This window comes from Eumetopias jubatus, unplaced genomic scaffold, assembly GCF_037043125.1.
Source record: "Eumetopias jubatus isolate StellerSeaLion01/CBP00866 unplaced genomic scaffold, mEumJub1_p1.0 scaffold_16, whole genome shotgun sequence".
Taxonomy (NCBI): Eukaryota; Metazoa; Chordata; class Mammalia; order Carnivora; family Otariidae; genus Eumetopias; species Eumetopias jubatus.
Window position 1 is genome coordinate 60,653,638 of NW_028274822.1, and position 26,686 is coordinate 60,680,323.

General features: G+C 38.0%; 1 protein-coding gene across 7 annotated transcripts in view; it reads right to left on the reverse strand.

Annotated features, from left to right (window-relative positions):
* Window positions 1–26,686, reverse strand: part of PIEZO2 (piezo type mechanosensitive ion channel component 2) — a 588,882-nt gene that overhangs the window by 43,541 nt on the left and 518,655 nt on the right. For 3 of the 7 annotated variants that reach the window (XM_088019744.1, XM_028089342.2, XM_088019742.1), the window contains 4 exons: window positions 13,195–13,309; window positions 8,071–8,130; window positions 4,588–4,754; window positions 3,414–3,580 (listed from right to left, as the gene is read on the reverse strand). In XM_088019744.1, coding sequence (XP_087875870.1) covers window positions 3,414–3,580; window positions 4,588–4,754; window positions 8,071–8,130; window positions 13,195–13,309 — 509 coding nt within the window. Of the gene's footprint in view, window positions 1–3,413; window positions 3,581–4,587; window positions 4,755–8,070; window positions 8,131–13,194; window positions 13,310–17,232; window positions 17,332–18,604; window positions 18,712–22,989; window positions 23,062–24,129; window positions 24,252–26,266; window positions 26,357–26,686 lie in introns of all 7 variants that reach the window. The other 4 variants (XM_088019740.1, XM_088019739.1, XM_088019741.1 and 1 more) reach the window with 3 other exon arrangements.

A 26,686-nucleotide genomic window follows, 5' to 3' on the forward strand; every position in this document is an offset into this window, starting at 1 on the left:
AAACTAGAAGTGGAGCTCAGCCATTAAGAAAAGGGCAGGTGTGTTAATTCATTTATTAACGACATAACGAACCCTCTTGTTTCTCCCCTTTCTTTAGGTTGAAATGAAAAGTAAAAGATACATTAGGAACTAATTTTAAAGGCACTGGTTTTCTACTAGTAAATTCATTGACTGATTGACCTAATCTTGGGTCCGATTTAAAGGCAGTTACTTGATTTTATTTTCAGTCTTCTTCTTCCTTTTTATCCCTCTTAGATTGTGATTTATAATATTAAGTTAATTTCTTAGCGGGGCATGTTGTCAGTTGTTATGCAGTTAAAGGTTACTAATACAGGAATCAAGTATGTTTATTTTATGGACAACTTATTTTCAATTCACTCTTTAATACTCTCTTTGATTTGTTTGATTCTGAGTTTGGTTCTTGAGCAGCTATTCTTAGGTCAGGAGGTCTGTGAAACCCTTGAAAATTTATGGAAAAAATTTGTATTTATTTGTACTTTTTCCCTTTGGGAGATAGTATATCTTAGCACTTTTCTCATCTTACCATTCTCCCCCTTTTTTTTCAAAACCAGTTCTTTGGTCATGAATAGGTTATAAAGTAGGTGGATTTGGAAACTCTGTGATCCCCTGTGGACCTTCATACACCCCTGTAACTAGGAAGCAGCATCTCTCAGCATCTTGAATATCCACTACATTCGGACAAAAGTTTTTTTTCACTCAAACAAATCTTGTCTCCCCCTGCCTCTGCCAACACACTTGCACATTTTTGCAAACGTGCTCATGCAGTCTTTATTTATTTTTAAGGGAAGAGCTATCCATGAAGCAACTTGGTATAATGTGGGTAAAAATGGATTTTCAGTTTTTGCATAAAAATGAATCAAAGCGAAAATAATTCTGTTTAAATTACTGATCTACATAGAGAAAATTGTTGAAACAAGAACAAATTTAAGAACGCTGGCAGCTTCCAAATAGGACAGTTATTTATGGTTTGCAAAAAATAAAAATAAAATACAAACCATAATGATTTTTTTGTCTCGATGGAGTCTTGCACAAAGAAAATGAAGCTCCCCTTTCAAAAATGCAGGTTGTGGGGCATTTTCAGGAAGGCACACAAGGGGGCGCTGTCAGAACTTGTCAATCAAGGAACATGACACTAAATTTTGACTTTGTAACTTTGCTTTTACTAATGGTTTTGGAAATTACTGATTAAGAAATGTGGGCATGTTTGGGTGGAGAGAGAATGAGAAACTTTTATTAGCATGCCCACTGTTGTAACAATCGCTTATTTTATTCTAGAAATTAAAAGCATCTGGAACAGGATCTCAGTTAGCAAATAAATGTTTTGACCTTGAAAGTCTTGAGAGTTTCTGTCCTCAGTGTCTCTTCTCACAGAAATCTACAATAGCTAAAATATGTCTGTTTCTTTGGAACTGACAAATTAGCAAGGATTATTCCCAAATTAAATCGAAAACATAATGCCTTTTATTATCCCTCAAAGAACTTTAAAAGAATCGCTACCAATTTTGAGGGATGGGCGGAGGGCAGGAAGGGATATATCCAAGCAGAATTTTATCTGTACAAAGATCACATTTAAATCAATATATGAATATATATGTTTTTTCACAAATAAAAATGAAGTTTTGGCATACATTCTATTTTAAACCTCGGCTTTTACTCAATTGCAGGGAATATCTTTCCATACCAATAAATATAGATCTGCATCAATAGGTAATTATTGGGTAGCAAGACAACAGGCACAATTGGAGAAGCTCAAATATAGCAACTCAGCAGCAGTGAAACATAGCCCTTCAAGGTAACTTTTTTTTTGCCCACCTCTCCCACTTCAGGCTACAATTTCAACTTGTGGTTATCTATTTGGGATTTGGTATCAATAAAATAGTCTCAGTTCCCTCCCCTCCCTTGTCCTGTAACATTTGCGTTATTTGTGGAGGACAGATATTCCGCCAGGCCTCTGAGGCTCTGCACAGTGTATGACGTGGGACTGCAGGCCATCCAGGCCTTCTAAGACAGGAGGCTTGCAGGCTGGGTCCGCGGCCCTTCCCACGGCAGGAATCCCAATCCCAATCCCAACTCAGTGGGTCTTTCTTCCCAGACTCCAACTATTTAGAGATGATGTATCTTTATGTGTCTATCTCACAGTCGAGTTCAGGGCCTGGCATGGAAGAGGTGCTTTTAGACATGTTTAATGAAAGCAACAAATGTCCTCAGTGATAACGTTCCTGACCTGTGAAAATGTATACAAGGTGTGATTCGTCCAGTCTAGCTAATCACCCCATTGGCATGTCAGCCACCTCCAAGGACACGACTTCTGCTTCAACTCAGAAGCTAGCTCTGTGCGAGCCGCAGCAGCTTTCTAGAGCCCTGAGGCAGAGAACTGGTGAGGCTCTACCGGGACAGGCAGGAAGAAAGAAAGGTCAGTTCTCCAAGTTGGCCTGGAGTGCAGGAAGAGGCCACGAGAGGCAGCACATCACGGTGATTGAGAGACTGGGCTCTGAGCCAACCCTTAAGGCTTTGGATCCTGACTCTCTTTTACAGTACTTCCTAGCCATGTGGCTCTGGGTACGTCACTTAACCTCTCTGTAACTGAAATTCGTGTTCTGTAAAATGGGGATGATAACATGCATCCTGTAGGGTCTTAGAAGGATACAGTGAGGTAACCCATATACAGTGCATCCTGCTTGCCCATGGCGAGGGCAAGGCCCCTGTAGTGAGACAATGCTCATGGTCACATGGGCCAGGGAAGATGGAAGCTAACAGAATCCCTTCTTGAATTTTTATCATGGATCACAAAGTAACAATTCTGAAAGGAGAAGATCAAAGATAGCAACAGATGGTAGAAGATTCTAGTATAGAAAATACTCTGTGGGGCAGCATTTTTTCAGAGGAATTAAAGATGCAGCCCTTGACACAAATAGTCATTTTGTACCTTATGTGCTAAAAAACAAAAAGTCATTTTGTGATTGGGAAGGCTCATTTGGACTTGCCTCCAGCTTGGAAGTCTCTGTCCTGTGCCTGCGAGTCATACTGGTATTTCTAATATGGCCTATTTTTTTTTCTTTAAGTAGTGTGGAGTCCAACATGGGGCTCAACAGGGCTCAAACTCACAGCCCTGAGATGGAGACTCGTGGTGAGATCGAGTTGGACACTTAACTGACTGAGCGCCCCAGGCGCCCCTCTAATAGCCTATCACTGATATCTGATTTTATCTGGCTCAGTCGAGGGGAGGACAGTATTCCTTTTGCTTTGTTGCATGCAGGGAGGTCTCCTGAAGGGGGTGGGGATCCATGTATGTTTTTGATTAACTTTCACCTCACACATTCATGTCTCATATTGCTGAAGCCCAGCTTTTCACTTTGGTCAAAAGCAAACCCATTGTTTAGAACGGGAAGTACCTGGAGATACTGTCATGTGAATCTAAGCTATCCATCCTGTGGGCTGGCTGTGCACCGGAAGCAGCGCCCGGACGGTCATCAATGGTGTCCAGTCCAGACTCTCTGGAAAGGTTCATGATGTGGTTCTGGTAGTACATGTGGATGCTCTCCCGAGTGGGAACGTTGCCCTGCGGAGGGGAGACATTGCCACAGTCCTTACTTGCCCATGCAGCCACCTGGCATTTCTCAATACCAAGAACTCTCAGTTGGCATGCCCACCTTGTGCAAAGATTAAAACAAAGCTAGTCAAGGTGGGGATTGATGGTAACTCATTGCATTAATGGCCCCCAATATCACTGGGCAAGGCTCCCAAGAAATCCCTTCTTGGTTATGGGTGAAAATAGTCAAAAGGCACAAATTTCCAGTTATAAAATACGTAAGTCCCGGGGACGTCATGGACAGCATGGTGACTGTACGGCACATGACTAGAACTTAGTAGTTCCCATCACAAGAAAAAACAATTGGAACAATGTGTGGTGATGGATGTTAAGTCGACTAACTGTGATCATTTTGCAATATATACAAATACGGAATCATTATATTGTACATCTGAAACTGATATGTTACAGATCAATTATATTGCAATAAAAATAAGATAAAATCTTTAAAAATCAAATCCTTTCTTATATGTAGATAGTTTGGCTAAGTGATAGTAACTTTTTCAGAAACAAACTATTAGTTTTAAATACTATCTATAAACTGTATATAACTATGTTTTATTGTTCTGCATATATCTTAATTTTTCTTCTGAGAAGTTGCAGATCAAACTTCCCAGACTAAACAACATAATCCATCAAGAGACTGCAGAGTCTGTGCACCTGCAAACTCATGAGGGGAAGGAACAGAATGAATAAACTGGCCACTGTCTCAGGACTCATGTGTATGTGTGTGTGTGTGTGTGTGTGTGTGTGTGTGTGTGTGTGTGTGTGTGCGCGCGCGCATATAGTGTCTGATTATTTTAATTCTGTGCATGGAACAGATTTAAATATACAGAAAAACAGAGGGGCTATGTAAAGACCGTCCGAAAGACAGACTATAGATTTTGTGTTATCCTATTTGGAGCTCTTGACATTGACTTTTAAAATCTTTAGAATGTGGGAAGAAGAAAAAGAATTGTACCAACAGTGTTTGTTACCTTTTTAATTTCTCTGGTCAGCATGCATCTTTCAATTCTCAGAACTGTAGATATATCAATATGCTCCCTTGAAATGGAGTTAAGCCAAGTTGTGAAACTATCCACTGTTGCCAGAAACAGAACCCAGGTGAATTTCAAAATATTAAATATCCTCTTGATGATATTATCTAGGAAGAAGAAAAGCGACAAGATTTCAAAGGAGCAAAATGCCATCAGCCATTTTGCTGTTTTGTGTAGCACAGTGATATTTTACCAAAGGCAGACCTGGTTTCAGACCTGCATACCTAATACGGAGTGACGCTGTGACACTCAGCGCGATGGGGGGCGTGGAGGAGGACAGGCAGTATAGGAGGCTACGGGTGGGTCTTTCTACACATGCACTGGCAGCATCAAAACCAAACTGGGATAGAATTTTTATCCTGTGGTCAAAACATCAGTCAGAATAGGTCCATATACAGATAATAGGTTTGATAAAGAGTTGAGATTGCATTCAAAGATATTTCTGTTGTTGACACAGGGGTAGAAACAGTCTATCTGTCCAGGAAACCAGATCCTTTAATGCTTTTTCTATAAATTTCTTCTTTTCTTAAGTCATGATTATTTTTGGAAACAATTCTATTGATTCAGTAAGACTTTTGATGCTTGGCACTGCAGCTGCGTTTCAGTTAAATCACTTGCCAGCTATTGTGTAAAGAGCTCGTACATATACAAGGAGCACACTGGTCCGACTGAGTTACCTTCATCATTCCTAGTTCATTCTACTGAGCTGGGCCAACTACAGAGTTCTGCACATAGGATCGATCCTGTCCAGACCAACAGACACTGTGAGATTCCTGATGTTCTTGGGTTGTCTTCCCTAACAGCAGCTGTGATGTGGGGAGCCCGGCCAAGCTGCCAAGCATGATAGGCTCTGCTCAGACTGCCACCATGTCTGGGACATCATCTGGGTGCATACACGTGCCTCTCTTGTGCCCTCAGGGAATCCTCAAGAGCTCCCTGCTCATCCTCAAGTTTGGAGGAGGTTCCACAGTTGTGACCTAACTTATTTTAGGTCAGAATCAAAATAAAAGAGGGAAGATGGCATCTTAACTGTCTGTCTTACCCCTCCATTCCCATAAGCCAATGGTTTCTCAACTGGTACACAAGGAATGCTTCAATCCACCAAATTCTGATCCATGTTAATTTTTTAATTTGGTATTTGAAAATTTTGTCTTATTAGCGATTTCAAACATTGCAGTAAAATGAATACCTAGTGAACACCACAATGAATTAAAAACTGCCTTAGTGTTTATTAACGAAACCCTAAAACACCACCACCAAGAAAAGCAACTGGTATCCCTCAACCTTCCCACAACCAAAACACCACAGTCTGACTCCGAATTTAATTTTGTAATAGGGGAAAAAAGTTATTTGTGAATTGGGTTGCCTAGAAGGAAGGCAGAATTTCTCTCAGGGAAAGGTTTGTTCTTTTCCAAAGGAGAAGCATTGAAGGGAAGTTTGGCTATGGACGGTGTGGCCTCAGGACAGAGTCCAGGTGGGCAAGGTAGAGACAAAGAAGAGTTGAACAGTTCTACCTACTGAAGGAACAGGAATCTTGGAGCTGCCAGCTGGTACCTGGGGAAGAAAGTGGGAATGATCTAATGAGCCAGGCCCCAGAGGCACCAGCTGGGGAGAGACCCACTGAGGCAGGAATAGTGATCACTGACTTCCCTTGGAAACTGTTGCCTACCTCCGCCATCACTGTCCCCCACCCCCAAAGCCTCTGTAAAATGCCATCACACCTAACACTCTTCCATGAGGCGTACTTTAGGAAGGAAATGAGAGTATCTTCTGTTGAGCAAAGCCCAGGAAGGGACCAGGCCCTACGTGAAGCTGAAGGGAGGGAGGTCCTGCAGATTCCACAGAAGAGCCATTCTGAGCCAGAGGCGGCCAGGGGCACCTATATCACTCTTGCCCCTCCCCCCCAACCCGTTTTGGGTTTAATCTGAACAAGGTGCTATTTCCCTCAGTGCTTTGGGTGGAATCTCCAGCTCTGTTGTGTAGACATAAAAAGAAAGTCTGAGCCCTAGAAGCTTGAAGGACTTGGCAGTTACACCTATTAATAAACTTTAGTAGCATCTCACATTTTGGACAATTTATTTTTTTTCTCATATTCACAATGAGGTGGTGATGATACATATGATTATTTCACAGTTTTGTGGAGCATGGTCCTGATGCCAAGACTAAAATTGCCGTCTTGGAGACACAAATAACACACACTTTCTTAACTCGAGTGATCACAAACTAACATGAGGAATTGCATTTTTAATTTTTATTTATTTCTTAGCCAGAGAGGCAGTAAGGCACAGTGATGAAGGGCACACACTCTGGATTTAGACTTTTTTGGGTTTAAATCCCAATTCTACCCCTTAGTGGTTGTGTAGACTTGGAAAAGTTACCTAATCTTTCTCTGCCTCAGTTTCTTATCTGTTAAATGAGGATGAGGGTTTTCGAGGTAAACAGTGAAGATGTCTAACGCTCTTGGAAAAGTGCCCGGCAGAGATGTGTGATCTAAAGTGTTAGCTACTATTATTGTATGTAGCTTTGCAGCAATAATAGAACATCTGTTTCCACATATGTGTGAGTCAAATACTCTGGAATACTCTGGAAATGGGGGTTCAAGTTTAAGAATTGTGCCAAAGATGTGTTAGACAGCCTTGGGGAAGTCTCCTTTGGGGCCAGCAGATGACATCCTTGGAAGTATCTGTGTCCACAGTAACAGCACCTGAAAATCTGGCCTGCTGATAAATAATGTACACAGGAGTTCCAACCCTGTGACATGGAGGAAATGGCATGTTTATGGAATTAGAGAGGCATTTGAGTTCATTTCATTTGGAAGCTTTTTTTTTCCTTCAGGGAGAAATCTTCCTCCCAGTCACATCCTAGGTGAAGCCCAAACGGCACTATGACTGAGCTAGGAGTTAGAAAACATGGATTCGATCCCTGACTCCGTCGCTTATTAGTAGCTGTAGAATCCTGAGCAAACTCACTGGGAATTGGTGTTCCCTTCAGTCAAGTGACGACTTTGGCCTAAGCTTCTAGAGTATCTCTCATTTCCCCCACTGTACTTACCTCTCATTTAACTCCTTCTTTCTCTGTCCTTTAAAATTAATTGCCAATATTTTTTTGTGCTTTTATTTTGGTGGCTTCCATGGGACATTTATAATTTGCTCCCCAAAATCCCTTTTCATGGGTATTTGGGTAAGATAATTTACAAATTAACTCTAATCCAACATTTAATCCAACAGAGTAAGCGTCAGATCTACTTTAAGGATTCACTTGGAAATTTCACTAGAGATGAGATTTCAAGGGACACTGATTATTTAGTCAAAGTCCAGAAACAGTATTTGATGAATTATTTTTAGGCAGCCTTCCATGACATACCTTCTGGGAAAGCAACATTTTCAAATTTCCCCCAGCTCATAGTTGTCTGTGTGTGGTTACCTGGTCCATCAGATTTCTTTTTGACTGGTTCCTCCTCTCGGTCTTCCCACTCCACAGGACCTGCTGAGTGTGTTCAATAAACATGAGTTAGATCCTTTTAGGTTAAATTAAATGTCAACACTACTTTTCTGGACTAAAAGGAATTCTGTAATTAAATCTAGAATATTCTGCCTAATTTAAGAGTTCTCGGGGAGAAGTTGTAAGAATTCAAAGCTCTCAGAATTCAAAATTCTCTTTACTCCAGAGTAAGAATCACGTTTAACTGGGGATAAGTGAACTATGATGCACTGGCTAAATCCTGACAGCTTCCTCTTGTTAAATGGCCTATGAGTTCAACATAGTTTTTATATTTTTGGTAGTTGAAAAAAATCTTAAAAAGAGCAATATTTTGGCATGTGAAAATGATGTGAAATTCAGATTTTAATGAACAGAGCCACATGCATTTGTTTACACATTGTCTGTGGCTACTTTCCCCCTATCCTGGGAGAGATGAGTTGCCACAGAGATTTATGGCCTGCCAAACTTAAACATTTACTATTGGGCCCATTACAGAAAGAGTGTGTTGACTCCTGATACATACCATGACATTTTAATTTTGAATACCTTGAGGTGATGTTACATATTTTAGTGTGTCACCCCATAGAATAACATTATATAGGGCTCCACTTCATGTTTTAGCCTCTTATTTCAGGCTAAGGATGTCAGATCTAGCAAATGGAAATATGGGACAACCAGTTAGAGTTTATGAAAAAAAATTAATCTTTTTAGTTTAAGTCCCATACAGTATGTCCACATTTTACTTAGGCTAAAAAATTATTTGTTGTTTATCTAAAAATTCAACTATCACTATATCTGGTAGTACTAAGACCATTCATGAACTGACTTCAATTAACCTTTCCAAATGTATTTTCTACCATGCTGTTTTCCAACACATCTTGTCTTTACCAACTAAGCTGACCTGCTCTTTACTTTTCATACACAGTTTTTCTTTCTTCTGCCAGAATGATGTCAGGCTCTATTAAAACACTTTTTCATGAAGTACTTCATTCCTTTATGCTCTTAGCTATAAGTCCTCCTTCCTCCTTCTGGCCCCACACTATTTTATCTATGCTTATTTTTTAAGCGGAACTTTGCAGTTTCTACATCATTAGGGATTTTTCCCCCTATACTTGTGTTCCCCATTTGTCAAGATAGAAAGGTTGGGAGTCAGGATGCCTGCATGAATTCCAGACCCATCTGGATGGCTGTGTGACCTTAGGTCAGTTCCTTCACTCTCTGGAATCTCATTTCCTCAAAGGATCAAATGAGTTACAGCCTAGAAAGCACTTATAATGGTACCGGGCACTTCAGAAGGGCTGAATTGATGTGCTTCATCTGTCTCGTAGTAATCTGGAAGGTACAAGCCCTTCTACCAAAGAAGAAGGGGCTAAATAAATATTAAAGGAATAAATAAAAATCTATTTTCATCCCAACACCTTTTAATTATTGCTGTCTTTGATCTGAAGGTAAGTATCTGTACATGGACTCATCTTCATGAAACAGAGTAATGAGATATTTACAAGATGATTAAAAACACATTTTTAGAGCTCATCAGAAAATTCTGTAAGAACAAATGTCTGAGGATAGTAAATGTAAGTTGGGGGGAAATAAAGAGGATGGTAAGGGGGAACTTGCAACACCAAATATTAAAACTAACTCGATAGCCGCTGGACTCAAAAATAGATGACCCTGGCCCAGAGCTAGACAGTAGGATAGTGGACCAAAGTCCAGAGTCCGGAAACAGGCCAAAGAATAAATGGGAGCTGAATATTGACAAAAGTAGCATCTAAATTCACTAGGAAAAGGGAGAATAATTTCATAAACAGGGATAGCATAATTACCTATGTAAAAGTAAACAAATTAGATCTCTACTTCACACAATAATAAAAATTCAAAATATAAATAAAATTGGGAGGAAATAAAGGAAAATAATATCTGGGAGAAAGACTTTCTTAAGCAACATGGAAACCCTGAAACTGCAAAAAGAATTCGAGACCTCTTTGACATCAGAAAAAATTAAAAATTGTTTAGATAACATAGATCAAAAACTAAATCAAAAGATTAAACACTGCATGGATAAAAAATGCTTGTAACACATGAGAAAAGGATAATATCCATAATATATAAATATTCCCTAAATCAATAAGGACAAACAACCCAATAGGATGATATTATGGAAAATGATAAAAATGTTTAAATCTCAGATTTGGAAGTACAGAATACCATGACAATATGAAATAAAAAACGCTCAGTCTCATTAGTTAGGAAAATTCAGATGAAAATAAAAGCCATCTGTTATCCCTTTGAAAGACAAACAAAAAAATTCTGTAGGATAAGGCTACAGGGAAATGGATACCCCTGTACCTTATACCTAGGAGTGTGAATTTCTAAAACCTTTTAGGAAAATATATATTAAAGTAAAGAAAATCACATCCCCTTATTCAGAAATCCCACTTTTGATAATCTATTCTGTGGAAAGTCTGTGTTCTTCCTGACTTTTCGCTTTGCATTTAAATATACACACACATATGTATGTATGACTGTATGCATTTTTGTGCGAGGCTATCTATGATAGCATTATTCATTGTGGCAAAGATTTGGAAGCAAACTTAATGTCCATTAGTGATGGGATAGTTGAATAAATTATGCATATCCATATTATAGATGATTTTGCAGCCATTAAAAAAGGATGATATAGTTTTATAAATACTTAATTGGAGAAATGTTCATGACACATTGCTAATGAACATACCAGAGTGATCTGTATAGCATGAACTCATTTTTGAAAATAAACAAAGGAAATGGTGCCTGCATGCATTTACATACCCACATGAGTAAGGAGTGGAAATGAACACCACACATGGTGAGGACTTGGCACCTGCGGGGATGGGTTTCCACAGCAGATTATCACATCTACCCCTTGACTGTTCGACTTGTTACATTGGCTGTGTCTTCATTTTGTCTTTTGAACCAATAAAGTAGAATAAAATTAAAGCTACCAGGAGGCAGCAGGGAGCTGAATGGTCAAAGAGGAGAGAGAGTTTGTAGCTAGAATTCCATTAGTAACTATGCTTCCTTTTCTTTGATTTTTGAAGACATTTTTAATTTCACAAAAAAATCTATGTCTATTTTCTTTGTAAAGAATCAAAGTGTAACAGATAAGCCTAAAGTTCCCTGAAATCAACCACCTAATCTCAGTCTCTCCACAGAAGAGTCTCCTTTCCTACTCCTCTCCCAGAAGTAACCACTGTTATTAATTGCTAAGTATTCTTCCTGATCTTTCTTTTGCATTTATACACTATTATATGCATCCATTAAAAATGCAAAATCCTGTCTCGAGGATCATTGTTGGCTTCCACGGTTTCGTAAATGGTTTTAAAATGTGTATGCCATTTGCACCATAATACTTTTCATTTAACAATATGTCAAGTTCAAAGTACCATTGATCCTTGAACAACACAGGTTTGAACTGTGCAGTTCCACTTATACTCTGGTAATTTTTTTATAAATACAATGCAGTTCTGCAAATATATTTTGTCTTTCTTATGATTTTCTAGATAGCATTTTCTTTTCTCTAGCTTACTTCATTGTTAGAATACGATATATAATACATATAACATACAAAATATGTATTAATCAACTATGTAACTGGTAAGGCTTCTGGTCAATAGTAGGCTATTAGTAGTTAAATTTTGGGGGAACCAAAAGTTATACAAGATTTTTGACTGTGTGGGGGTCAGTGCCCCAACCTTGACATTGTTCTAGGATCAACTGTAATCCACTCATTTTTTAAACTACTGAATAGAATTCTAAGTTTTTGTTCATATTCGTAGTCATGGGTCTTGTGCACATGTGCAAATATTGCTTCAAGTTAAGCCACACATCTAGAAGTGGGACTGATCTGTAGTAGGATATGTACATTCAATATTTAAAAAAAATTATTATTTTTTTAAGATTTTTAGAATTTTTATTTACTTGTCAGAGAGAGAGAGAGCACAAGCAGGGGGAGCAGCAGAGGGAGAGGGAGAAGCAGACTCCCCACTGAGCAGGGAGCCCAACAAGGGGGTCAATCCCAGGACCCTGGGATCACAACCTGAGCAGAAGGCAGAAATTTACCAACTGAGCCACCCAGGTGCCCCAACAATTTTTTAGATTTCCACACATTGCTCTTCAAAGTTGATGCACTACTTTACTACACCATTTATAGTGTTGTATGGGTTATAACTCAAACAAACACTTATCTTCCCACTAGCTCCAAATAGTGATATTAACAAATGTTTGGGTTTTTGCCAATCTGATAGGTAAAAAAACAAACAAACAAAGAAAACAGTATGTCAAACTATTGTTGTGTTTCTTGCATTTGTAGTGAAGCTGAGCTTCTTTTGGCTATTTCTGTTTCCTGATCTACAGATTATTTTTCATATCTATTCATCTATTAGGTTGAATTTTTCTTTTACTACTCCTTAGGAGTTCTTAGTATATCCAGAATACTAATCTTTAGTCTGATATACATAATGAAAATATTTTTTCTGAGTGCCCCACTTTCACTTTCACTTTGCTTCTGGTGTATATTTGTAGCTTAGAATTTCCCCTGTCTTCAGAAATGTGTTCCTATTGTATGTTTTCAAAGACAATGTTGAAGATGCCATTGGTAGTTACATTCCATTTTTGGCTCCTGATACTGTTTGAGGGTGTTTTTCCTTTTCTTCTTAATCGTATTTCCAAAAGTTTATCCATCTTACTAGTTTTTTCTAAGAACAGGTTTTCACTTAATGATAGATCTTGTATTTTTTTTTCTGTGACTTAACATCTGCTTAAAAAATGAATTTTTTCCTTCTACTTTCTTAGGATTTATTTTGCTCCTCTCTCTCTTCTCATTTTATAAAATGTATCTTAACTTAAATTCATGTTTTTACTTATTCCAGGGGTCAGACATGAGCAATGATGGACAAGTAGAACTCTGTGCACTCCTTAGAGTATGAGAATGACGTTCCTCCAAAGCTTCTGTCCTTTGTAGCTCCCTGTTGTTGCTCAGGGCCACAGAAACAGAGTGCTGGTGGGACCCTGCATTCACACAACACTTACCCTCCCCAGATCCTTTTCTCCTTCTTTTCTGTTCTTCTCTTGCAGACCTTTTTTTCTCTTTGCGTCTCTGTCGGAGTGCTGTTTTAGGGTCAGTGATCCAGGCTTGATAAACAAACTGAAGGGGGAAAGTTCAATTATTTTCTGGCTTTTTAATAATTTGAATGAAAAGAAAAGGGACCAACACCAAGCTTCCTGACTTTGGAAATATATTATATATATACATATATATATATTTTTTTTCTCCCAGCACAAACTAAATCTCCTGCTCCCATCTCCCTCAGTATTCTGAGTTGACCTGTGCTATTTCCATTATCATGAAATAAAATATGAAAACAGACATTGGAGGAATAGATTTCATTTGGTATCACAATCATGAGATACTTTGGGTAACCACCATTCCTCCCAAGTCCCTATGTACCACTACTACTTGTGAGAGTTACTGATTCTTTTGTATCACACACAATAGGAATAAGCTGGGCTCCTTGCTAAGTGTCACTGGAGTAGTTTTCTTCCCTTGCAAATAAACTTTGAATCAAAAACAAGATATCATTTATGCATTTATTTTGGTAAAATAGTTTTGCACATTTGATACTCTCCCTTGTGAAAAACAGCTATGACCAACAACTTGAGAAAGGGTTTTATAGATCAATTAGTATTTGGAGAGGAAAAAACAATGTGATATCAAGGTTAAGGAGTTATTCCAGAATGTTATGGAAGGAAAACTGTGGTGCTTTTGGTTGTCTTTTGTCATTTTTATTCAAGACCTGAAAATGGTTACATGAATATAATAAAACCGATAACCACCATAGAGCAACTTTCAACAGCCCGCCCACCAACAGTCTCCCAAGTCATGCAGAAGGAACCAAAAGAAAACCTCGATCCACAAAGTCAGCCATCTGTAATCATGAAGCCAAGCAGGCATGCTCCTCATGCACCCACAAACACACCTGGGTCTCAGGGAAGCTGGGTTTTCTGTTACGATAATAAAGTTAAAGGAATGTTTTGTGGGGACACTTTCACTGTATTCTATGTTATTTTCAGATTTCTGAAATCTTTGAAAAACACAGGTAAGCAAACCACTGGCATGGTGATGTCAGTAAAAGTAAAGAGGGATCCAACTTTTCAATGTATGGAAATGTAAAGGTCATAGGTGACTAAGGAAGAACATTTCTTTTTTCACTAGTAGAAATCTGAATCTATGGGCAATTAACACGAATGGAACATCAGTATTATTTCCGAAAAATAAACCCAGGAGGCAAAAAATAATCCTATTTTATGCCAAAAATGTCTTTTGAAGAATGAAAAGATTAACTGACTCTGGAAGAAGGACCAAATGAAGGAATTCATGGTAGATGTGTACTAAGCATGCTAATTGGGAACTCCATCAAGAATATCTTTGCCACGTATGTAAATTCCCTTGCTTATTAAACCTGCCACTCACCAAAAAGAATAGCTTTGAGGTTTAGTACATTAATAAGCAAACTTGCTTCAGCAAAATAATGATTCTTTTACAAAAATCTGAACTGCTAAATGCAAGAAATTTTCAGGTTTAAGAGCAACATACGATGACAATTCCTTTAAAGAAAAGGTTACAACAATATTGCTTTTAGATAATGCCAGAATCCCCAAAATAGAAAATAAAAAAGTAACTCAGGATCTGTGAATGTATTAGGTGTATAAGTTGGAGGAATTCTTTTGTTCTGGAGGAAAATGGGGAGGGAGGGTGAGAAGGAGAGAGAGAAGGCATTTAGGACAGAATTGCAGAACTCCTCTTGAAGAAGGGTGAGTGCCATTATTAAAAGGAAATTCCTGGTTCTAGCTATGATCCCTAAATGATTAAGCTTATCAGTGCTTTCTCACTGAGATGAGAATTTACATAATTCATATAAGGGGAAACAAGAGAGGGGGAGACAATCTTATGAGGAGTCCCTATTTGTAGGTAAATTATCTTACTATTGATGTTTAGAACTACAAACCCTGTATAGTGCCAGGAATATTTGATAAAGGCCAGTCTAATTGTTTTAGGAAATGATGATAACAAAGTATGAGGAAAGATTGCAATTCTTACCGAGTCAAGAAATAGAAGTTTCTTATGGGAACTTCTCAGTTCTCACATTGTAGTTATAACCACCACCCAAGTTCATGGGACACACATACCACTAACCAAGTAGAAGAAAATACATGAAAATGTCCATAAATGACCTTTGGTTTCTTCACATTGCCACTACTAGTCTGTATTCTTAAGATAAGATAGCTTATCTTAAATTTTTATTTATTTATTTATTATTTAGTTAGTTAGTTACTTCATCTTAAGTTTTATCTTAAGTCTGATCATGTGATTTTATCTTAAGTTTTATCATTTATGTTAGGGGGAAATAAGGTTCATTTTACTGAAAATGTACTATGCAAAAAGCATTTAATTTTTAAAACAGGAGAGAACTTTACTGAAGTGGATGGAGATTTTTCACTGAAATTGGTAAAATTTAAAAACTATCCTTTAATTCATGTGTGACCCAGGATTTTATGTTGTCTGTAAGAAGTTTTTTTGTTTGTTTCTGTTTTCGTTTTCTAGCGGGGAGTCTGCTTCTCCCTCTGACCCTCCCTCTTCTCGTGTTCTCTCTCTCATTCTCTCTCTCAAATAAATAAATAAAATCTTTAAAAAATAATAATAATAAAATAATAATATATATACCAAAGAAATATATCCCAAAATATTCTCTTTTATTCTTTTTTTTTTCCTAGAGAGGGAGTTGGGGGGCAGAGGGGTAGAGGCAAAGGGAGAGAGAGAATCTTAAGCAGGCTCCATGCCCAGTGTGGAGCCCAATGTGGGGCTTGATCTCACAACCCTGAGATCATGACCTGAGCCTGAGCCAAAGTCAAGAGTCAGAGGCTTAACCGATGCATGCAGGTTCTCTTCTGTTTTTATTTTTAAAGTAAGATGGAGGATAATTATGTTGCAATCTTTCATATGAATTCTTAAATATGAATGGAGAGGCTTATATGGTAGTCATAAAAGGGAAAAGAAAAAAGAATCCTAAGTGAACACATTGAATATTAAACTAACAATCAGAATCCTGGCATTTTAAAAATGGGAGGAACCTGGAAGTTCAGAACCCCCCTACTCAAGATGGACCAGCAGCTGTCTTTCCTCTGGGGGGGCTCAAGCAAAATACAGAATTATAAGTGCCATAGGCAGGACCTGCTTAATTTACATAACCTGCATTTAAATAAGATCCCAGGTGAAATGGGAGAAGTGCTGGCCTCCCTCACTACCCAAACATCTGCTTAACACATGAGCATAAAGACCTGAGAGTTTAAGTGCCTGCCCCAGATTATGTCAACAGAACCAGCTTTCTATAGAGTACACGAATAGTAATTCATTATTTATGATTTTCAGTAATGAGTGACCACAGCATAGGTAGCTGGATAATTTCTGCTGTGCATTGGATTAATTGACAAATAGCTTTCTCACAGCTTATTCCACACTCTCTGGGGTGACATGGGAGTGAGAAGCTATACAGATCTAATGGGCAGCACAGCCACAGGAGGGGTCGAACTAAAGTCAGAAGAGTAAATGGAAGACGACATCCAATTTAGGGAAGATGGAAGACTTGAAAGGAGATGGAGCAAAACGAGTCTTTTATTAGCTCGTTCATAATTTTACCAGCTTTCTGAGAACAATTAGCACACATTTTAAACATCATGACTGATGCATGCAACCAGATGTGACCCTTTTAAAATGAGATGTGACTTAGGCAAAACTACAAGAAGAACAGAGTAGATGATTATCTGCATTTTCTCTCTCTATGTTTCGAAAGGCTCTGGTGTCATCTGAAAAACAAGAATCAAATAATAGGAAATTTGGCTTCTCAAAACTCTCCTTGGAAAGGTTTGCCTACTATTTTAAGTTCTTATACTTCCTCCTTTGTACAATCTATAGAACAGGGAAAATGCAGATGTAGGGCAACAGGGACCCGCTTGTCTAAAGTTCTATGGAGCAGAGGGTCACACACCACATGTCAGTGAAACATCAAATACCTTTGCAGCTCTGATTAAATACTGAAGAATAGTTTTGGGAAGTTTAATGACAGACTTTGGCAAGGCTAAAATGGCCGATGCAAACTTCCCAATAGCTCTCTACAAAGAAGGACAAAGCAAGAGTGATTAGTAGAAAAACACCAATAACTAATAATTTAACATATGACATCCGTAAGAGTTCATCTCTAGAATTACATCAACTAGGTTAAAACATGCCAATCACTGAAGCTAGAATAAAATGTGCTCTGCTTGTAGGTTAGGAATAAGGAAAATAGTCATTGCATGTAATCCATAAACATGGCGAGGATGATCATGTTCTCTCCTTTGCTGAATGAGGAGTGATGGTTATAAGAAAACTCATTAGGATAAAAATGAACAAGTCATTAGTATCCAACAAGCCAGCTGCACACATGCACACAGATACCGTCTTAAGAAACACACTCAGGTTGCGATGGGGCCAGTGAGGAAGCATCAGAGCAAGGTGTCTCCACAAATAATTTGGTTCTTTAATTTCATTGGGAATACAGGGGTGGATGTAACCCTCCAGCTTGAGAAGACCTGGCCAGCAAAGTAACCATGACCTTTACATGGACACATCATGTGGCTTAATGGATATCCCTTTATGTGTCTTGGAGTATAATAACTGAGAAATAACAAACCTAACTTGTGATTCCTTCACAAAAGAAATATACACCAAGCTTTCACCCCATATGTAACTCTACTGACCAGTCCTCATCTTTAACAAGCATTGATTAGACATTCCCTGGATATACCATACTGGGCTTGTGAGTTATGTAACTAAGAATGATCTGGCAGGTTCTGAAAAGGAAAGGCAACTAAGCTGAAAAAATCAGAACTGTGCTCAATATTTTCAAGATTTCAATCAATTCTCAAAACTTTGGCAACACAAATGAAATGGATTTTCAAAATCTGAAGTATCATTTAAATGACCATTTGTTTCAAAACAAAGCAAGTGCTTTATTTTTATGATCAGCTATTTCACATATCAAAATATATATCCACTCAAGCGATCCAAAGTGATGGCAGAGAAGTCTTCTTCACTTCCTACTTGTGACAGAAAAATAAAGTTCACCCAAAGATTTATTTTTTGTTTATAGCATCAGATTTTTTTTTTTGCAAGTGAACGAAGACCTGATGAGAACAGTGTTCTTGCAGTAATTATACTGATGCTGAGAGCAAGCAGCATTACAGTTTAATGAGGAATAAACAATTTCAGGTGGAAATCAAAAGCTTCTGGAAGCTATGACACACATGAACATGGTGGCAGAAGTCTAGGCCTGCAATCAGGGTCTGTCAGAAAGAAAAGCTCTTCAACTAGTGGAGGACCTGGTTTTCCCAACCCCATACTTACCTGGAAAGCTGACCTTCTTGGAGGTTCTTCCTCTTCCTTTTTTAATTCTTCTTCTTCCTCCTCTTCGCTATCCGTTTCAAACAAATAATAATCTCCACTCCTGACCACTAAGCAAAACAGAATATTTACTTATTTCTTGAAAGAGATATGAGACCATTTAAGGGCTTATTAATGAAATGCCCCCCCTCCCAAAGATATACAAATTTTCCACAAAAGGCCACAGCAAGAGATGTTGGTAGGGAGGAAAAGACAAGAGATGAAGAGAACTCATTCTGGGCTAACATTACACGGTGTTGGCATGGTTGGGTCTAAAGAGTGCGAGGCCTTGTCTATACGGTGTAAGAAAACCAGCCACTACTGGGTTCATCTGATAGTTTCTTCCTTCTTCAGTGTCAATTTTACAAGATGCATCAGATCAACTCTGCAGCAACCAGTTTTGTTACCAAGATGGCCAAAATAATGGATGGAAAACTGTTAAGAGTTTCACAATTCAGACAATTTGGCAATTTGGGTCCTTTAGATGAGGCCAAAGTGAAGTGGAGGACTTGGTGTTGTCTGAAGGGGTCGAGTGTGTGGTAGAAATACCAATCAGGATGATTCAGGATCAAGAATCTGCATCACCAACTTCCACTTCACTTTCTACTGTGCAGACCTGGCTCCTCCACACGTGACACAGGGACATGACATATATGGCAAGACATTTGAAAAAAATTCAAAAAAACAAACAAACAGCCCAACAACAACAAACACATTGTCATGAGGAGGAAATGGGCAGGTAACATGAAAAAAAGAATATAACCACAAAAACACCACCACCACACTCTAGCTGTTTCTACACGTAGCACGGGACAGACTGAGGCAGGGCAGACAGGGTCTGTACGGTTTAGCACTGGTAGGCTTCTGGTCAACCAGGAGCTCTGGTTGCTTACTAAAGTGTGAGGGGAACTGTACTGACCATAAGACATAAAGCACAAACAGTACAGATTGCCGTTGTCTTGCCTGATATTTTCCCTGCAAGAACATATTGCTGTGTTAAAAGTTAGGAGCAGAGAAAGCGGAAATGTCCAGAGGACTTAAAGAAATTTGAGAATCCAATCTTTATCGGTTTGAGCATTATTTTAAGTTTATCAGGGAAAAGAGACCCAGCATATACATTTCTGATGCTACAAGAATATCATTGCAGGAGAAAATATGAATGTTTTCAAGTTATATTCAAGTTTTCAAATGCTGAGGTGTCTTTTGGATGACATCACATGATGTCTTTGGTTTTCTCTTGGATTCATACATTGTAAGGTAATGGAAAACCTTGGCTTGTTTAAAATTATTTGCTTGAATATCACTAAACATGGTCAAAAGGTAAATAATTTTGCCCATGATTTCAGACATATGAAGCCTCCATCTGTGAAGATGCAGAGTGAATGAATTGGGCCTTATATCCTTGAACAGAAGCACTATAATTTGTTATTTTTATTTTGAAGAAAGAACCAGGCCCAGAATACTGGGTCGAGGCCCGAGGGAATAAATGCAATACAACATAAGGTAAGAATAAGCAAGAACAAACCAAAGTTACAGCATTACATTTGACAGTGGAGAAGACCATTAAAGTAATGCCTTCATGTAAGCTCAGACATTTGCAGGAAAGTTATATGGATTCTATGTCACATGGTCATTTGGTAAAAACAGAGTATCACAAGATTGAGCATTTTACCCTCATTATAGGCTCTAAAATCAACGATAGCTTAAATTGTATTCAATCATACCTTCTATGACTTTTACTCTTATGGACACAGGGAGCCCAAATATGTGCTCATCTCAAGCAGTCCCAACACTGATTTGATCATTTAAAAAACTATGAATGTTTATGCAAGAAGTAGAATGAACACATTTAAAAAAAAAAGCAGGAAGTATTTAGGAAAGTCTCCTATTCTTTTATAAAATGTTATTGAAATAAAGGTAGAAAAACCACAGAGAATGTTTTCTTTAGTGCTAGCTGCTAATAAGAAGTAGAGAAGCTTTTGCATATACCCTTGTGAGTTCAGAGAGAGATCCTGCCTCCAGCCTGTGTCCACGAACATATCATGGATATTGATGTCATTGCTGCATTGAGTGTGGAAATAACTTTTAAAATCCTACCACCTGTATCCCCAGAAAGCTGGACCTCGATTTCAGACATTTGACAACGAAGTGAGGCTTACATTGCTTTAGGCAGTACTGTATTGGCACGGGGACATACTTTCCTTGAATGGAAGGTATCATTGAATAGCAATAATGCGATCGTCTGTGTGCACATAGGTATGGAAGTGGAAGGTTTGCCACCTACAGACTATGCCAGTAATATGAACAACATAGCGACATTATTGTATCATTGACAGACTTACATGAGGGTATTCCAACTACATATATTCTCGTACTCTGCACCTGCATGAAATATCTATTTAAAAGCCCAGTGACTCAAGAGATCAAAATAAGGGCTTTTAATAAAGTGCTTCCAGTTCTAAAAATAAATTTTGGAACTCATCATGGTCTAAATAATAATTCACATATTCATTCCTTTCCTTTCCTCACAAGCCTGTAAAAGGAAACACATTTTATGAAAAATTTTAACACCATGGTCAGAATCTGATTCCAAACTATGAATTACACACATTCCTGCATTATTGCACCAAGAGGTGTTGTAACAAGGCATGTTTAATTTAATACCAGTCTTTAAGAACTTGATATAATGAGGGTGAAATGAATCAGAAAACTAAAGTCAATAACCTTCATAAGAAGTTCTTTAAATTATTACCAACTTGTAAGATGATTATCAAAGACCATATCCAATTCCTTCCAAAATGCAATGTTTAGATTAAGAAAAGGAAAGACAACTATGATTGCAATGGGAATGAGAAAACATTCAGTATGACACAATTTTGAAATGGATAGGTCTGTCTAAACTAGCAAAGGGCCCTTTAAAAACAGAAAGATAGGCACAGTTTACTTGTGACTTGATAGAAATAGGCTTATAGCACTGCATTATAGGAACGTTAGCATGATGAACATGGCCAATGAACAATAAATTAAAGAGTCACACAGAATTTTGACCTGAATCTTTGTCTTTTGACTTGGCAGCAAATGAAACAAAACCCTTTAAAACTCATGAATTTTTTTTTCTGTATCCATAAGCCTAAAAATTCAATATTTGGGATTAAATTTAATTACATTCAGGTATACTGAGCAAATTTTGTATAATAATTTCTGAAATTGGCTTGCTGATTTTAAAAAATTAATTTGGGGGTGAGAGAAGCCAATATCATATCTCAGTGATTCCAAGAATTAGGCACAGCAAAAGATTCGGATCGATTTGACTTTCTAGTGATTCTGAAGATCCTGTTAGTAGAGTCTCTCCCACAGTTGTGCGATGCTGTGGGCCTCCGTGATAATACCTGACTGATCACATTAGCTAGGCATAAAAGCCTAAAGATATTATAAGTAATGTGCAAAATAATTAGTAATTATTCCATAGTCTAACAAATGTAAGAAGGATCAGATCAAAATGGATCATTCCATTCTAAGACCACCCACTGGCCAAAAGTGAGTGTATTTCTTTTGCTAAGCAGAACAAATACAGCCACTGAGTTCCATAATTCCTCATTCCTCTTTATGATCAGGAGGGAAACAGTAATTCTCTGTGACTATGAAGCTCTGCTTTTCCAAACCACCTTTGCTCTTAATTGGTCATGGCTGAGTTTGCTGGTGGCTGTGCAGCCGTGCCACACGCTGGGCTTTGGATTGGGAGTGTAATTTGAGAGCCTTTAGAAACCGGGAGGAGGAAGAGCGAGAAAGTGAATGCATTTTAAGTGATCCTCATCTTTATATTTGATAAATTGCCAAAAAAACCTTACATGCAAATGAAATCAAAGCTCTGGGGAGAGAGGAGGAGAGACTCATTGGCATCCCCGCCTAGTGCCTTACAAAGCGGGTCACAATGCTTTGAACTGAATGATTATTCTCCCAGAATATAAGCCAAAATGAGCCAAAACTCATTTTTAATAAGGGTTTTCAGCCATAAAACAAATATACATCAGCAGAGCTCTGGACCTCAGAATCAGATAAAATGGTAGCAATTCTTCTTCCCTTTCTGAGCCCATAAATGGTGCTCGGGAGTGTGTCAGCCACATGCTGGGCTTTCTTTAGCCAGCATGGTAACCAGCTGATTTCTCTGGAAGAGTCCATCTCTGGGGCCCAGAGACCCATTTGCATCAGTTTTCTTAAACTCTGACCCCCTATCAAGTCACAAGGATCAAACCATGCACGGAACACACAGGTTATGGGGACGCCTGAATTCTGGTCAAGGATATAAGGGTTAGAATTGATGAAATCATAAGAGGATCAAGAAAACCTACTGGAAGCATGATCAACCCAAGGCCGCCACCACTGCTTTTTTTTGCCCTTGGCTTTCTGTTTGTCTGCTTCTCCTAAAATAAAATATGTCCAAATATTAATTCTTAGGAAGTGAGAAAACAAATTTTGAAAACCATGCTTTAACAACTCAATGGTCAAAATCTAGACAAGTCGCAAAAGTACATCAGAGGTCAGGGAAAGGAACAACACTGAATCTGAAATGTTTACACATATGAGCAAGTTGATTTCACAAGGCAAATACTAAGTGTTCTATGAACATTATGCCACATTTTCACTTCCTTTTTAGTACTGTAGGGCATATAAAGAAACATAAAAAAGAAGGGATTATCTCTCAAGAAGGCATCTCACATTGAATTCTTCATTGAATTAACAGAAAAAAGCATCACCTAAATTTTATAAGACAATTTAGTGGCAAATAATTTGTAAAAATGCATATATTCCAATCATCAGAAATTTCCTTGTGATTATTTTAAAGCATGGTTGGAAAAATATAAGTTTATTGCTGATTAGTAGATGCTATGCACTGGAAAATACCATGCTTTATTTCTCCATTCCCTCCAAACAGAAAAGCACGCAAACATTTATAAGAAGAACTTTTAAACTTAATTGGATATAACAAATCTATAATCAGATATAATAAATATATATTTCATTTTCAGTTTCATTGGAACAGACAATAATTGAAGGATATCTTAGCTACCATTATTCAGATGCCACATAAAATATGCATACATACTTCATTTTTGTATAAAATTTATAGAAATCAAAGATAACAACAGTAGACTGTGTATCTGAAATATCTTCCCTAAAGGAATAAATTAAGCAAATCCATGCTCATTGTCTTCAGAAACACATCTCTGTGAAACAGAAGCTAAGTTATGGGTTGACTAAATTTGTTTTGCTGAAGAGGAGATACTCATAAAATCATGGAGTCATTAAATATGCCCTTTATGAAACAAATACATGTATCCCATTCACAATCAGAAGATAAAACTTGCTAAGTTAAAAAAAAATTGGTAATATTGGCCGAGTAAGAGTAATGTTATTTAACAGCTCTACCCATCATCATGCTATCATTCAGCGTTAAGCTACTTGAACAAGAGGGAAATGTCTCAACATACTTTCATCATCCTCTTCAGAGAGTTTTTGGATGTCCTGGCCTTCCCCTGATTCCTGGGTCAAGCTCAGCATCCTCTCCTTACCCTTTTTGTATTTCTGTTGCCGGGCTTTGATGCGATCCATCCTGTCAAATAAAATAGCAGCAGCAATGCCAAGAACACACCCAGAGTCATCACATGGTCAGTTTGGGTTTAAACTTGTATGGATGTTGCTAAAATCACAGACAAAGCAGCCAACATTTGGGACTTATGAATTTTTTTTTAATCAGCAACAAGTATCTCCTTGGGGATGTCTATATGTGTGTATATGTATACAACCATGTTATTTTGCTAGTCTTACTAATATGGTCATAATTATGTTAAGGTTTGATATACAATACCTTATATCCACTTACACCTTGAACCGTTGCCATTTTGAACACAGTAAATGATGAAATGTAAGTCCTTTATTCTTCTAAGTTTTGCAATTTTTTAAAAATAGGATCTATCTAGGTCACATAGTTGTGAAGATCCAATGAAAAGGCGTAAAAGTGTGAGAACTGTTTTGTAAAAAGCACATTGCTCCCCAGATGTTCATAAGGATTCTCTTAGACCACATGACTCTTCTATATTTCAAATCTAATCTCTTATCGGTTCTGGAAAGAATGTATTATTGCATCTTTAATTATTGAGTCAGTGCCTTTTATTTTGTCTGCTTATTCAGGAAGCCCAACTATTCAGAAACTACAACGCTGAACTCTACTTCCCAGACGTGCCCTCCTGCGGTGTTCCATTTCTTAATTCAGTTTCTTAAAATTCTGCTCAAATTTTTAAGCTAAGTGCCATTTCTGCTTCCTGCAGCTTAAACAACACTTTTAGCTTCTCTTTTGCAATGATTATTACCTTCATTCTTTTATATTCTGACTTTCTCTCACCTAAGAGGAGTTATTCTTAAACAAATGGAAAAACTTGGTGAAGTGAATGATATTAACAGGTCTCCATAATGGGTAAATAGGAACTCATTCTAAATCTGGGTCCAAATTTGTTACTTCTCTTAGCCTGATATAGATAACTAGAAACAACAATGGCAACAGTTATACCATAACTGCTTATATAACAGTTTCTATTCCTCACATCTTTGATTGTGGAAATAACCATGCCATGGGATGGTGTAATTTATGCTAGCAAACATTTTTGCCTGGGAGAAAGGAGCTGCAAAATGCGGTCAGAATGGAATGAAGGAGTCTCAGCAAACTTGGGGAATTTTCCTGGTGGAGTGATCGAGTCTCTGCTTTCCTAGAGAAAGTGGCTAGGTTTTGAATTCTATGGCCATCCGCTCTTAAACACAGCCCCAAATGAAGTGCTACCAATCCTCAGAAGTTACATTTACAGGTAAAAACTTCACTCTAAGAAAATTCGTTTCAAGGGCTATTTTAAAAATTAACTAATTAATTTGAAAAAGAAATTCTCAAATCTCCTAGTAAAGTCAGTCTATTACTTGATTTATCCAGAACATGATGGTAGAAAAAAAGTCTTGAACTGAATACAGGGAAACAAGTATTTGTATTTGTGTTTGTATTTCTAGTACTGCCTCTAGTTTGTTGTGGATTTTAAGTCATCTAATGTCATGGGTCATCAGTTTCTTCCCAGAGAGACTGTATTATAATATCTTTAGAGATCCTTCCAAAGCCAGGACTCTGTATTTATTCCCTTAATCCACAGATAGAATGAACATTTACTCCAACTGAATGGGACCAGGAAAGACCCTGTTTCATTCATTAGCTCATTTAATCTTTATAAAAACCCAGGTAGAATTGTGAACCTCAATTTAAAACAGAAGGCTGAAATTCAGAGAATTGGAATGACTTGCTCACGGTTCCAGAGGAAGCAGTTGAACCAACCAAGACTTGACATTGGTCTTGTCCCACATAGCTCCCCTTTCCACCACATTGCAGCTCTCTTTCTTTTCAACTACTTCCATTCTCAATCCAGTGAGCATAAGCCACCACCCTTATGCAGAGCACATACCCAGAAACTCCTTAACACCAATAGGTTTTTCAGGGCTATTGAGGCTCCCTGGGAGGGGAGAACCAGCTGAACAGGATCAGACAAACCACAATTACAAGGAAAGGAGAAGGAGAGTAAAATCAAGCCTCCTTACTGCCTCTTCAGCTGATCCATTGACTTTTTCTCTTCTTCAATTCTTGCCTTTACAGCCTTTACAATTGTGGCCTGGAAAAGTTCAGCCCCTCTAGAGAAAAACAGGAAATAGAGAACAAATTAGTATTTCTATCCTTCTACTTATCTTCCCCTGAAAATGATTATCAAAGGTTAGAAAACATTTCTTTTTGGGCCATTGACTAGATAGAGTCTCCTGGCTGGGAGTGGGATTCCCAAGACCCTGGTATAGGAACCCCTTCCCAGTGGATGAACAGGGCACAGCCTCTCCTGGGAGGGAGTGGGCTGCTCACAACCATAGGAGCTCAGTCAAACAAACAAACAAAAACAAACAAAAAATGGTTTGTGTTTTCTAAGACATTAAACAGAATGCACCCCTTCAAACCTGTCCCACAGAACCTTA